Source organism: Marmota marmota, unplaced genomic scaffold (genome assembly GCF_001458135.2).
Source record: "Marmota marmota marmota unplaced genomic scaffold, marMar, whole genome shotgun sequence".
Classification (NCBI taxonomy): Eukaryota; Metazoa; Chordata; class Mammalia; order Rodentia; family Sciuridae; genus Marmota; species Marmota marmota.
In genome coordinates this window covers 1,008,789-1,024,118 of record NW_026000137.1, presented here as the reverse complement: position 1 = coordinate 1,024,118, position 15,330 = coordinate 1,008,789, and the positions used below count along the sequence as shown (strand labels likewise).

The following is a 15,330-nucleotide window of genomic DNA, read 5'->3' as shown; positions in this document are numbered from 1 at the left end:
ACTGCAAAGTTAGTATTATTATCAGTACCAAAAAAAAAAAAAAAAAAATTCCTCAGCACCTCTCCTAAACAGCTAAGTTTTCAGATGTGAAAAGACTCACTGAGACAGACAGAGCATACCAGGGTGTATGGTACACTAGAAATTTGCATGAATTGTTACCCCTCAGTTAGTATGTTTCCAATGATAGAAATATCAGTCTGAGGATTGGAATAGTTATTCTGTTGTATATTATTCCTACTTTTGGTGATGAGATTAAAATATTTGGCACTGGAGAATATATGTTGTCTCCTATGACATGCATTTTTTGAACCAGTAGTATTTTTTAATGTTTTCATAAGAAATAAAAACTTTATTTTTTTTTTTAATTTCAAGTAATGCTTGGAGTCCCCCATTTGACCATAAAAGTTTGCATGTGAAATAATCAGTTCTCTTCCAAATCTAGAAGAGAGTTTTGGTACTTTGTATTTTGTTCAAATTCAGATACAGGGTGTTATCCTTAACTATGGGCAATACTAATTCAGATATATGACAGTCTTGACTGTTAAGAAATCTAAAGCACAATTATTGACTTGTATTTTGAATTCAGATTGGATTAGACGTACAATTTTGGATTTTTTTTTTTTTTTAAGTTAAGATTGTAGTTGGTTAGCTTTTTTCTCACTCAGGATTGTGGAAAGTAAACCTTATAGGAAAAGATTTGCATGCTTGTTTTCTCACTTTTCCTAAGTTTGGTGTGAGACTACATACTCAGAAGATTCATTAAGTCATTACATGCAAAAGATGCTGTAGGGTATAAATGGTGATTCTCTTGAGAATGGTGGTTCAGCAGGGTTGCCAGAACATGTGTATGTAAGCAAAACTTACTTTGAATGAAAGTGTCAGTACTATTCTATATTAATTAGGTGTCATTGACTAGTTTCCTTCAGGCGAGACCCAGAAACTCAGACCTGTGGGTTCCTTTACCCTAAGAAGTAGACTTCAGATGGTTTTTGAAAGCAGTGCAAACCGTAAATAAGCGAGGCACCATGTTTATTTTAGTAGACTGGAAGCACATGTCCAGATTTTGTATTTTGCTAAGTGTCATTGGCACATGTAATATGTTAAATTGTTTTTTATTGCTTTATCTTGAAAAACCTGCTTGTTACACCTATATAGTGTTCCCTTGAACTAAGTTAATTTCATTTAAGGCAAAGGATCTGTGGGAAAAACATTTTTATATAGTGATAAATAGTTCAAGATTATTAGTGCCGGCAGTCATGTACTATTCTTTTTATACTGTTTTCTGTATTTGCACGGTTTAAAAAATTCCTTGATTCATTTATCTTGTTTAAAAAAAAAAAATAACAAAAACAAAACTCTATCTTGCTATTTTATTTTACCAAATTGTATATTCCATAAGCATTTATTCACTTTACAACTATTGTACAATTACTTGTATGAAAACATGTTCTTAACATTTTAGAAAGGGACAAAACAGTATAAAACTTGGTTATATCACTCTGTATCTCTTTACTTTAGTGTCTGGACACAGTGCAGAAAACACTTAAAGGGAAATTAACATTTCAGTTGAAGTTACAAATGTAATTTCCATCCTGTCATATTTTGGTGACCTTTTGTGACAGCTTGTCTCAATTGGAGGAAAGCATTTTTACTTGCTGATTAAAGATGTCATTTGAAACCATTTTATTACTGAGGATAGTGAAATTGATCTTGACACTCAGAACCACTAGAAAAATAATTGCTGATTCACCACATAAAATGTGTGTGTGAACCAATCATGTAGTCAAGATTAGAATAAAAGTCTGTGCTAGTTAAAAGGAGATTAAATTTTCTTTCAAAAAGGGTTTAGATTCATTTGAAGGGGAGGAGAATACCAAGGAACAAGTTTCAAAATGAAATGTGGCTCAGAGATTTTGGAAGAGTTTGGAGATGAGTCCAAGAGGTGAACTTCAGGGATAGTTAATATTTATCCTTCACTGGGAAAGAATGTCTAAGAAGTCTTCTAGTAGTATTCAGTGACCTATTCAGAAAACACATCTACTAGTGAAGATCTGTTTCACACCTTAGATGTCATTTAAAATAGAGGGATCCTATTAGATAAATTGGGGTTTTCCCCTTAAGACCTTGGAATATTGTGCCAGTGGGAGTTCCCTGGGAACCCACCCTTGTCTCCTGCGCCCCTGATGGGTGTGTGGTGTGCGTGTGCGTGTGCGTGCGCGCGCGCGCACGCAGAGTTCAGCACCTTCTTGTTGTTCCCCAGCATTTGTGTTGGTGAGCTTTCCCCTATGTGATTTGCTTTCACAAGTAGTCCTTGTCATACTGCATGGACATAAGGAGTCCTCACAGAATGTTTGTTTTAATTTTTTAAAGGAGTATTTGAAATGAAGTAGTATTAAGTAAGTTTTTCATTTTTTAGGGAAATTACTTTGAATAATGTGACTTAAGTGTGCATTCATTAATAGCTTTGTTTTAAAGTCAAATTGATTTTGTTTTAAACTTTTGAGTCTCTGAGCTGTTGTGTATGAATGATATTCTCTTACTGGCCTCAGGGAGAAAGTCATGCTGGTGTAGGACTGGGGTGGTAGCTCCTGACCATGTAGAAGGAGCATGATTGCAGAGTGCCCAATTTTTAACTTCACTGCACACATTGTGGGGGTCTCAACTGAAAAGACTTTCGCGTTTTAGGTGAACTGAGAAGACTTTTGCGTTTCAATATTATTGAAAGAGAAAATCTTCGTTGCACAGATCTCACCAATGGGTGTGGGTCTTGCCCACAGAGCCATGCTCACTCCTGCTGTTGCAGGAGTTGGGACAGCATGTGTTCCAGTTCCATTGTCACGCGTGACCCTCCTGTTTTCTCCCCATGAATTCAGTGTGGGCTGTTTGAAGTTATCTAACACATGTATCTTTTCAAATAGAGCTTTCAGCCGAAGCCAAAGCTGCATTGCTTGAATTTGAAGAAAGAGAGCGGCAGCACAAGCAGGGCCGCTACGGCTCCCGGCGGGGAGGAAGGAGAGGCGGCTCTCTGATGTGCCGTGGAATGGGCGACCAGAGGAGAGAGGGCAGCGAGCGGGGCAGAATGAAGGACCACAGGCCCGCTCTGCTTCCTGCACAGCCTCCTGTTGTGGTAATCCTGTGCTTTTACTCCTGCAGCCTGACAGCTTTAGGACAGTGGGAGTGTGTTTCTGTGGTGGTGTGTTATAGGCTCACCTCTTCCTGGTCTGAAATTAAGATCAGCAATAGGACTCCTGCTTGATGTTTCTGCTTGACAGTTGAATTCAATTTCATAGTTTTCAAAATTCAGTTCTCCAGTATCTGGCAATACCAATATCCAGTGCCATAGCCACTTCCAAAGGAAGACTTGACAACCTGACGTCCAGTGGCCAGGCTGCCCAGAGCCCTGCTCTTCTGGCGAGTTGCTCTCCAAACCCTGGTGTTATTGCATACAGAGCTAAGGCAGGAGTTGATTACATTAATATCATTTTTCCTTTACACTGTTTGTACGTTTTTTTTCCCCTTAAATACCAATTTCTCTTAGAATAACCACCATATCCTATTCATAAAATTTATTCATAATTTAAGAATGTGTCAATTTCATTTAAGCTGAATTTTATTTTGTGTTCTCCTCGTATGTATTGGAAGCTGAGATAGGAGGTGTCGTGATTTCTGCATGATGGCCTTCTCCTTTGGAAGGCAGTGTTTGGAAAGAATGTGTCAAGAAATGTACTTAATGCAAGACTGTGGGCAGTGTCTCCCACATGTCCCTCTTATGCTTTTATTGCCCCTTTTCCTCATTCATTTGTGAAATAACAGCAGAAAGGGTGGGTGTTTTTTGCCTTAGCAGGAGGTTCTAATTTTGTGTCCTGGCAGGGAAGAGAGAAGCCTGTGAGCTGAGGGCATTCCCTGGGCTGGTGGTGGTGGCACCTGCTGTTGCACACACAAGGTGCTAGGTCTCAAGCACCTCTCCTAGCACCCAGTCTGATCTTTAATTTCTTTTTCCTTCCCTGAGCCCTTGCACCATCCCAAGCCAACGCCATATGTGGCACTGCCATTTTAGTTATTGTTGCCTGATGCACATGAGACCAGGTTTTGTATAATTGTGTCTCTGTGATCCTGGGAAAGTCACAGAATTGCCTATCTTCTTATCCACTAAAAGGAGGAGCAGAAAGAAGACATGAGCTACCTACCTTCCCAGAGAAGATACTGCTCTAAAGAATGTGTGTGCATGATTTAATGACTGTCCCAGAAATTTAGGGTGACCTGTATCCTGATGGTGAGGTTGCATTGCGGGATTCTGATGGGACTGATTCAGGCTGTCCAGCCAACCAAATAGCTGCCTGACCGGTTTGGCCAGTGCTGCAGCTTCCTCTTTGCTGTCCATGGTGCTTGGCTGTTGCCAGTTAACTACAAAGGTCAGGGTAGTCTGCACTGAACTTACCTACCCAGGCCATCCTCTCCTGTTCTCTTCCCACCTAGTCTGTGCTGGGCCTTGACTGTTTACCCCATGTATTAGAAACAGAACTTTTGGTTTGTGTCTTCCCACCTTCCTTTGGTCAGTGCTTTGCTCCTGGCTTTCATTATTTTCACTGCTTGGGTTGGTGGCTGATTGTGGGTGTCTATACTGAGCCTTGGGCATCACTGTTGCTAACTTTCGCTTGAGCTGCTCTTTCTTAGGTATATGAGATTTTTTGATTGTTCTGTCCCCTCCTCTACTGTGATGTTATGATATGTGTATTGTTTTGGTGAGAATCTGTAAAATCCACTCTCTTAACAGTTATGAAATATCTGTCCCTCTAACCGTGTCCTCTCTCTTTCTCCCTCTAACCGTGTCTCACTCTTTCTCCCTCTTACTTGGTCTTGCCCTCTCCGCGGGAGTTTCTTCACCATTGACCTTTTCCTAGCTCTGATTTTTTCATTTCCACTTGTCTCTGTGTCTTTCTACATGGACATTTCACAGGCCCTAAACTTCACTTGTTTAAAAGCACACAGGATTTTCCCTTAAAACTCCATTATGCTCTCAAATTATGACCATGTTTGGTAGTCATTTTCATTTCTTCTGAAATGCACCTTGGGTATGCCTGTGTTGGTGAATGTGCTCTCTGTGGGGATACGGTAGTGAATAGGATAAACAAGGGCCCCACTGGTGTGCATGTGTGCGCATGACAGAGGTGATGAGTGAGAGAAGCAGTGTCCTGGATCCTGGGAGCTGGAGAAAGGCAATTTAAGCTGTTCTGGAATCTTTGAAAAGCTCCCCTATGAGGAGCTTTTACAACAAAAACTATGATTTAGTTATAAAATCCTATTCCCCATTCCTCTGAAGTGTCTCCTTAATCTTCATCAGACCTTGGCCATTTCTCTCATTTGCTTCTCACCATTGTCTATTTATGGGCCTGTTTTTCCCTCTTAGCCTAGTTTATCCCAAATGCTGCCGTGAGGGGTTCTTTTCCTATCAGAGACATCACGAGGGATTTCTTGTCATGCATGTTGTATGTGGTGTAATAACAGATCTTTCAGTTGGAGTTCAGGAGCCTTCCAAGATCTGGTATCATCCCAGGGAAAATTGCTTGTTAAATTAGGTAGCTGCATAAGTAGTGTTCTATTGCTAGTTAGCTGTGGGGCCAGTTTGATTGGTCGCTAAAAGAAAAACTTAGAGAATCAGATTGTCTGGATTCTGATTCCGACTTTTCGCTTCTGAGCTCCTGGTATTGTAAAGAGGTTGATAGGAGGACTCACCTGGGATTGTCAGCTACTTCCCGTGCTGACTGCAGTGGGCATTTCAAATGCTCAGGGGAACAGGACACAGTAGCTGCTGTGAAATTCTTCTTCTCTGATAACCATGGAACTGAACAGCCAGGGATCTTCGACTACCTTGGATTGTAGTTTTCCTGTCCTCACCCTCTTTCTTTCTCCTTTTCCATGCTGTGCCATACTGCTCTCCTTCCTGTCTTTCTTCCTTGGACTTCTGTAAGGTGGTTCTGTTACTCACCTGCATGGCACTTTATTCTCTTCCTTCACAGCCTGGTGCACTTGCCAGCTTCTCAAAGAAGTGTCTCCCCCACCTCTACTGGAGTGGCTGTCTTTGGCTCTGGCACTTTCTTCTGCCTTCTTTCTGTAGCAGGGTTACCCTGGATGCTCCTGCCCGCCTCCAGACTCCTGCAGGAGGAGGAGCAGGTTGACTGCACAAGGCTGAGTAGGGCTTCTGTCCTGTTCCTCATCAGTCAGTTTTGCTCATTGTGTGTTGCATTGTTTGTTGAGCTGAATTTTTTAAAATTTATTTTTATTTCAAAGTTCATGCTGGCTGTTTTGGGGCCACCATTTCCCCAAGCCCCATGCCTTAGACAGATGACTGAGATATCAGCCCTCTTGTGAGTAGGGGACCAGCTTATTTATCCCCTGCTCTTGATATAGGTCGTTATTATGAACCTATGTCTTAAATGTTAGAAGTTAGCCAGTGTAAACTTGTAACATATCAGCATTCCTTTACTTAAATGTTGATTTCTGTGCACTTTCTTTTCTGTGGTTTTTAGACTCATTCTCCGAGACTGATCCCACCTCCACAACCTCAGCCTCCACCTCCACCTCCACCTCCTCAGCAGCAGCCAATCAGAAGTCTGTTTCAGCAGCAGCAGCTACAGCCTCTGCTTCCCCTACAGCACCCGCATCACCCCTCCCCGCCGCAGGGAGTGCACATGCCCCCCCAGATAGAGGCCCCAAGGATGATGCTGACGCCCCCTCCTGTGACGCCACAGCAACCCAAGAACATCCACATCAACCCCCACTTCAAGGGGACAGTGGTGACCCCTGTTCAAGGTGTGTGCTTTCTTCAGTGCTGTTGGTGATATTGTGGGTCACTGTACATCTAATGGGACTCACCAGCCACCTCACTGGAGCCATCACTATGGCAGAGCAGTTTCATTATCAAGGTGGTTGTGTCTGTGGCTTCTTCCCCCTTCACTTAGACACATTGGCTTGATGGCCAAGTTCATTTCTTCACAATGTAAATCTCTGTTTTATGACTGAGCAGAAAGTACCATCCCCTGTTCTACAAGACGTTGGAAGGGCAGGGAGTGTGTGCCCTGTGGAGGAGCACAGTGCCCGTGTCTCAGCAGCTGCGGGATGAAGGGTGGGTGAGCGCATGCCTATGTGAAGAGAGGGGCTCTCATTAAAGTAGTTCTTTACATATTATATCATCTGCAGTTGCTTCTCCAAGTTTAATTTGTTGGAATTATTTTACTTACAGCAGCGTCTGATATTGTGTGATTTCCTATTAAATTCAGCGGAAAGCTGGCAGTTGGTTAAGATGCACACTTTTTCTTTATAATATGTGGGTTAGTATTAGAACTACAGAGTGACGAAGATGTAAGGAAACCCAGGATGTCCTCCAGGAGTGCAGGTAGTGAAAAAGGACAGCCGGTCAGAGTTTATGGCCTGGTCCTGGAGTGCAGAGTGCAGGTATAGCACCTGGAAGCTCTCCTGTGAGTCAGAGTGGGCGTGTAAGGTCTGCGCTGAACTCCTAGACGGTTCACCACAAATTCCAGAGCTTGTGCCACATGTTCCTTGTCTTTACTGTACCTTTGATCTTCAAGTTACACTGACTGGGGGAAAGGTAAAATGCCTTTTGGGTATAGGTGGGGACACTAGAAGTAGTGTTTCATTCAGCAGAGAGCCGCTGAATTTAAGCAGAAGTCCACAGTGCTGAGCATCAATATGTGTGTATACACATACACAAACACACCAAACCAGCATTCTCAGAGCTTTATGCAGGCAAAAATACATTAAAAATCTTTTAAAATATTCTTTCTTGATGACACCTATCTTCTCTTTGAGGATGAAGAGTGCCCCATTATATTATTATTTAACCAATTTTGATGGAAGTTTAATTTGTTTGCCCAGTTTTCACTATTATACTTACTATATGAATTAAAAACTTAGTAAGTGCATTAAATACATGGGATAATAGATTTGCCTAGACTGAAATATTGCAAGTTTTGAGTTCTCTTCTCACAGTGGGGACTGCGAGGCTCCAGTGAGGATGGTTTATAGACCCTGAACCTTCTGACCAGGCTTCCCTCCACACTGGGCCAAGAGCCTGCCCTGTTTCTCTCACACCTCTTCTCAGTTGCTCTCTTTTTTCTTCTCTCATTTTTTCTCTTTAATAAAAGAAAAATGCTGATGCTTTGTAAAAATTACCAGCTCATCAGAGACTTCTGTGTAAGATCTTGTTGCTTATAATCAGATTTCTTCCTGGAGATTTCATCTTTACTTCTTCTCGTTCCTCCAGTTAAAGAAGCTTGGTATTTTTACCACATCATTGTACTGAAATTATTTTTGAGAACTGACATTCAAATTCAAGGTGTACAAAAGTGTACTGTGGTAGACTTGTGGTAGAGCTGGGTGTTTTATGTTTAGTACTTAATTTAAATGTGTCCTTGTATTGGCTAACAGACTTGTTATTCCCTCTTCTCCTGCGGTCAGAGGCATTCTAGTTTTTTCTTTGTTTATTCTGATCCTTTATACAGTACTACATAATCCATGTATATCAACTGTATAGAATTGGGGATCTGCATCCTCTTTTACATAAAGTCTTACAGATTGATCTGCTCTCCTTTTTCATTTCCCATTGATTGGGTTAGACTTTCAAGATACGAAAGAACTTTTGCCATTTTTATGTTTTCTAAAATCAGTTCCTGTGGGTCACATTTTTGCATTTGGTCAAGCAGTAACACATTCTATACACATTATCAGTTTAAATTCAACCTGTGCAAGTATGATAATGTGCAGAATTTCTTGAGTAATCATGGTAAATAAAAAATAGTTTATCCTAGCTCTTTATTTAAAAGTAACTTCAATCAGTTCTTAAGGTGTCTTGTTTCTGTATTTCTTTATTTGCCAGAAACAACTTCAATTAGAAGTATGCTGTATCCAGCTTTATCTGATGTGTGTTAGTTTGCTAGGGTCACCCTAACATGTACCACATCCTGGGAGCTTAAACCAGTACAAATTTACTCCCTCTCATTCTGTAGACAGGATGTCCCAGGGGAAGGTGTGGGCAGGCTGGTTCCTCAGAGGCCTCCCTGGGCTTGTGGGTGGCTATCTTTTCCCTATGTCCACACATGCCTCTCCCTAGGCGTGTACATGTTTGTTGCTAAATTTCCCCTTCCTACAAGGGCAGTGGGCAGGTTGGATTAAAGCCCACCATAAATACCTCATTTTGCCTAAGACTTTACTTCAGATGCATCACCTTAGAGGTACTGGACTTCAGCATATGAAGTTAGGGTAGAGTAGAGGGGACTCAGTTTATTTCATAGTGCCTGATCATCTAAGGGCTTCTGGGAGAGGCCTGCAGCACTTTGAGATGAAACACAGTATGATTTGTTTGTGAAGTAGTGAGCCTTTCAAAACTAAGATCAGTATAGTGCATGAGACACTTTAAAGAGCTTACCACATCTCATGTAGCCTCAAGGTCTGAATCTAAATCTCACTCCTTTCCTACCATGAGATGTCTTCCTTAAAAGTGATTTGAATCCTTGTCTTTCTGGCAGATTGACTGTTCTGCCTGTTTTTTTTTAAAAAAAAAAAAAAAGAAGTCCTGGCAGAATAGATTATTTGATGTTTTTTTGTGAGAGTGTGACCATTTTTTCCAGTTTCCAGGGTATTCTGTTTCCCTCTTCCTGCCTGCCTTATTTTCTCCCTCCCTTCATCTCTTCCCTGATTCTAGTGGATCCAGATTTAAATGCATATGTGATTGTGGTAGAAAATAGACTGGAATGGATACCCTGGATTACCTGGGTAGGGATGTGGAAAACAAATTAGGTTTTGTATTTTAGAGGAACACTCTCTTCTTTTATTGAAAAATATTTTAGTTCCAAATAGTAATTCACTATTCCCATTTAAGCTTTGGCTTGTGTTATTGTGAGCTATTGTTTCTCCCTTCTCCTTTTACGGAGTTGTGAAAAGTACCAAGTTCTTACTTTACACGTAAACCTAATGGATTATAACATGTGCAGTACACATAGCATATACTACGTATATTCATCTGCATAGGATGTCTTCCTTTTCCAGTGGGCCTGGATGCCAGAGCCATGGTTGTAATGGGATTTGTTTCCTTGCAGTGCCCTTGCTGCCAGTACCGAGCCAGCCGAGGCCTGCTGTGGGACCCCAGCGATTCCCAGTGAGTAGCAGCTGCTCCTTCTGCTCTGATGGGGAAGAGCACACATTCACTAAAGATATTAATACCACACATGCAAGGATTGGTAAATATTGACAGGAATCTCTGTAGTGGAAAATGTTTGTTAAAAGCTTAAGGTCAATTTTTTTTTTTTTATGGAGTTAATTTTGTTTAACTGTAAAATTGTTGAATTGGGATCATCAGTGGGATTCCTTTTGCCTTAAAGAATATGAATTCTGGTTTGTTATTGCTCTATGTTAAGTGGGAAGGAAAGGTCCTTGGCTTTATGTGTTGTGGGCACAAGGCGTGTATGGGATAAGTGTGCCCAATTCTAGGGAATAAAAATGAGATTTCCTTGTTTTTCAGAAGCAATGCCAAAGTCTTGAGCTCTTCATCTTATATTTTTAACTAAATATTTGCATTTTAAAGTATGTTTAAAACAAAGCGTATTCATATTCTTTCTTGCATGTACAGAGGTGCACGTACACTTTTTCTGTACTTTCCATGATTCTGTCTGTAAGTAGAAAAAAGTCTATTAATTGGTCATATTAATTTAAATATATACATTTTACTTCATTTGAATTTTTGGCTTGATTTGTAGGTCATTCCTGATTTTATTAAACCAGCAAATACATGTTCTTTTTAAAAACTGTGGGAGAAAAAAATAAACCAGATGATACAATTTTCAAGTCTTTTGTGTGTAAACCAGAGTTTTATTTAGGCTAAGCAGTTTGATTTTCAGGAAATGTCAATATAATGGCCTGTTTGGCTTTGATGCATTTATATGTGTCATTTACCAAACAAGTTTAAATGAAGAACCTGCATATTTAATCAGGTGATTATTTAAATTTAACGTAGTACTAGATTTAAGGTTCCGTGTATTTGTTAGAAGCTGTCTTGATTTGTAGTCATTGTGTATGAATTCTGTGATTTCTGAAGCTGCTTCTTACTGTTCTCATTCCTATAGTTAGCTGTTTTTTTTCTTTAGAATACTTATCAAACTCTAAAAATTTGTTCTTTTCAAAAATTATTTGAGTATGGATCATTCAAAGCAGTTGTTTAAATAGCTAAATTTTTTTTTTTTTTTTTTTTTTTTATCTTTTGGTACCAGGGATTGAATCCAGTGGTGCTTGACCACTGAGCCACCTCCCCAGTCCTATTTTGTATTTTATTTAGAGACAGAGTCTCATTGAGTTGTTTAGCGCCTCACTGTTGCTGAGGCCGGCTTTGAACTCGCCATCCTCCTGCCTCAGCCTCCCAAGCTGCTGGTATTATAGGTGTGTGCCACTGTGCCCACAGTAGCTAAGTTTTATTAATGACATTACCCAAGGATAATGTGTGATTTTAGTCCTTAGTTATACTTCTTCAGATGAAGTAGTTTATCTGCTAGTTACTATAAAGCATCAACATTTTTAAGCATTATTTACCTTTTTTTAGGATTGTGAACCTCTACATTCAGATGATTATTAGACTTGTTTTCATCTTTTATTTGCAATAAAAGGATAAAATGTGATGTAAAAAAGCAATTGTAGTTTTAAGAAATAGACATTGAAGCAGTATTTGTAATTGATATTTTCATATAAGTTTGTTCAATATAAAATTAGAAGTTATTTGTAATTTTAATTGACTTCTATTTTTCAGTTGTGTAAAAAGAACTATATCTGATACTTTAAGGAAAAAAAACTTAATACTACGAGACTGTTACAGGAGAATAATATAGTAGAATTTTTATAACTAATTGAACTTATTTTTAGGTTAAGAGTACTCTGAAGATGGTAAATATTGTTGAATTGCCTGTGATTGTAGAAGTTCCTGCAAGGTGTTGAGTTTTTGTTTTTGAGGTGGAGAGTCTGTGGTGTTAGGACATACATGGGCTAGAAATTAGCTGTGTACATAATTTGAGGAAATGTTCAGTGTTCACCACTTTTTGGTTCGGGTTGCACCTGTCTTTTAAGCCCTGTCTGCTAGATCTTAATGCTAAAGTTTCTGGAACTTGTGCTGTGGAAAATGCAGTGCTTGACGTCTATAATCATTCTCCTTTGGAGAAAATGACCAAATGTGGAGGCTGTTCAAAAAATACAGTAGAGGTACAGTGTTTTATAAAAGTCCCCATCAAAGCACCGTTTGAGATGGAGAACAAACTCTAGTTTGCTTCCTGTCATTTTACTTCAGCCAGATCTTTGTTGGGTAACCTTCCCCCCACCTTTAAATTTAGTTGCTGTGAATGTAGATTTGATTTTTGTAAACATTTAACAAGGTTCTACTTTATGCCAAGTGCTCTGCATAGTGCTATTCCCTAAACTATGAAATAAGGCAAACATAATTAAACGGAGCCTAACATATCTTAAACTAATCTTCATTTGAGTAAAGTTATTGAAATAGTGAAGACAGTCCTGTGGCTTAACAAAGCCCACTGGGGAGACTTCCTGCTGGCCACGCACTCTGTAGGCTCTGTCCTGGTCCTTCTCTGTAGTATCTCTATAGTAGAGAGAGGTCCAGTCAATACTCACTACACGGAGTTTTGCTATATAAAATGACTGTAGGAACACATACATAAATAGATAAAACATTCAAGTTGGGAAGCCTAACGTGAAAGTCATCATAGAGTCTGTTTGACTCTGTTAATTTCCTTGCATAGCTTTTTTTCTTCCCCTACATAAAATGGATTTGAATTCAGAAGTCTTTGTGCCAGTCTTTAATTAATTTATCTATTTATCTATCTATTTATTTTTTACATGCATGACAATAGTGGAATGCATTACACTCATTATTACTCATTTACAGCACAGTTTTTCGTAATTCTGTATATAAAGTATGTTCACACCAAATTATTTCATTATACATGTATTCTTTTTTTTTCATTACAATTCTTAATATACATATATACCACGATTTTTCATATTTTATGCCAGTTTTTAAGAAGTTGGCGGTTAAGCAAGAGAAGATTCATTGTGATGTTGTCTTCCCAGCTTAGCCCCTTCAAACTAACTCGCTGCTCTGAGGACAGCTGCTGTGCTGCAAAATTTCACACAGACCACACATAGGGTTCTTCCTATCGTTAGAGGTGTGAATTTACTCCTGTTTCTGAGATTGTCTGTAGATAAACTTCTGAACAGAGTCCCAGTCTTCCTCTACTCAGCGGTGCAGGCTTTGCCAAGTGCCTTTAGCCCAGAAGGTGTGAACAGAGAGTTGTTGGGTAAATGTGCACAGGCATTTAATATTGAGTTATCTTGCTATTTATTATCTTGTTATTTATTAGAAGCTCCGCATAGAAATTATGTATTATAATCTATATTTCTTACTTGTTGTTTTCGAGGACACATAGTGAATTTGCACAGTAGAGCTACATCCTGCATACTGACTTCAACAAGAATCCAGCTTTCTATCCCCATGAATAAAGAGAGAAAGAGCAGACCATAGGCAGAAGTAGCACTAGATTTCTTTTCTTGTGTATAGGGATGGAAGCACAGGGTCTCCATACCACTGACCCACATCCTCAGCTTTTTTTATTTTGAGGTAGGATCTCAGTGAGGTGCCCATGCTGGCCTTGATTTTTTTCATTCTCCTGTCTCAGCCTCCAGAGTAGCTGGGATTGCAGGCATGGCCACTGTGCCCAGCCATAGATTTCCAAATCTTAAAGGGTCTTAGAGGGAGAATCTGGCACTTGTGCTAAGATGTTCCTTCTTTTCCCCAGCAGTGCTAGACTTTACTTGCTTGAAAGTCAATCATGTGAAAATATTAGATATACTTGGTTTATAACTAATATGTCTACACATTTTCTTAAGTGACATTGCCTCCAGATCTACCCCAAACCCCACACTGAGATGGAACTCAGGCCCTGCACATGCTAGGCAAGCCCTTTGCCACTGAGCTATACCTCCAGCCCATGCCTCCAGTTTTTTAATTAACAGTGATAGAGAACTGTAGGTAACCTAATATCAAACACTTTTTCATGCAATTACTTAACATGTTAAAATAATATTATTTTTATTATATTGTTTTAAATTCAAATCTTTGGCCAAAATAGGTATTCTAGGCTGTGCTTGATGTAGTGAAATAAAGTTTTATTTCTTGTTATGAATGTTATTGAATTGAATAAACGATTTCTAAAACAAAGTTTTTTGAATGTCAAAGTGACATGTCATAAGAAAAGGACCCTTGGGGCTGGGGATGTGGCTCAAGCGGTAGCGCGCTCACCTGGCATGCGTGCGGCCCGGGTTCAATCCTCAGCACCACATACAAAGATTTGTGTCCGCGGAAAACTAAAAAATAAATATTAAAAAAAAAAATTAAAAAAAAAAAAAGAAAAGGACCCTTATTTTTTATCATTTTGTAAGACATTGCTTTAGCTCTTGGCACATGGGGGAATGCTGCGAGACACTTCGTAATTTAGGCTTCCCGCTAATAATTACATTCGTGTACTTAGTTTTAGTTACAGATTCAGCCATTAGTGCTGAACTCTGAACTCTTTCTTACCTTTTATTTCCAATGGCCATTTTTTTTCAAATCAGCTAAAATCTCTTTTGCAAATATAAATTATATCTCAATTGATAACCCCATCAGTTTTGATTCTCATTTGATTCATACCTGAATTTTAATCTTCCTGATATAAAATTATTGTTAGTGGCAGCACAGGGTTCACAGGCCCTCCTTTTTGGTTCCTTGCCATGGCTAGTCTTTCTGTCTGGTTTCCACCACCCACCAGGCTACTCTTTGTGTTCATGTCAGGACCTCTGAACGTAATTTCACATACCATTTGTTTTTGTTTTATAGGGAAGAAGGAATGGGGTAGCTAGTCTACCTTAATCACAGTCAGGTTGTTTTTCATTCTGAATGCTTTTTGTTTTACACATTAGAACTCTAATTTGTTTTCTTTCTCAAGGGCTGTCCCTGATATTTTGTCATTGATATGAAGAATAAGTCCTTTTCGTATTTGTGTGTTTTCCAGTCGTGTGTTTGTCCTCAAAGAGATGTTGTTTTTAAAGTTTGCTCACTTAAAGTGACTAAAATGTCAGTTGTTGGAATATTTTAAAGTGTTGCTTTGAGATTTTGCCAGTCTAGTTTTTTTTTCTTTCTTTCTTTTTCTTTCTGTTTCAGTGCAATTGCTGTTTTTTGTGGACAAATCACAAGTTATCCACATTTTAAAGGTCCTTATCTCTAGG

General features: G+C 39.4%; 1 protein-coding gene across 1 annotated transcript in view; it reads left to right on the top strand.

Moving 5' to 3' along the window:
* Rbm33 (RNA binding motif protein 33) overlaps nucleotides 1–15,330 on the top strand; it is a 98,184-nt gene that overhangs the window by 41,601 nt on the left and 41,253 nt on the right. The window contains exons 8-10 of the mRNA XM_048785398.1: nucleotides 2,919–3,127; nucleotides 6,528–6,810; nucleotides 10,113–10,171. Coding sequence (XP_048641355.1) covers nucleotides 2,919–3,127; nucleotides 6,528–6,810; nucleotides 10,113–10,171 — 551 coding nt within the window. The remainder of the gene's footprint in view (nucleotides 1–2,918; nucleotides 3,128–6,527; nucleotides 6,811–10,112; nucleotides 10,172–15,330) is intronic.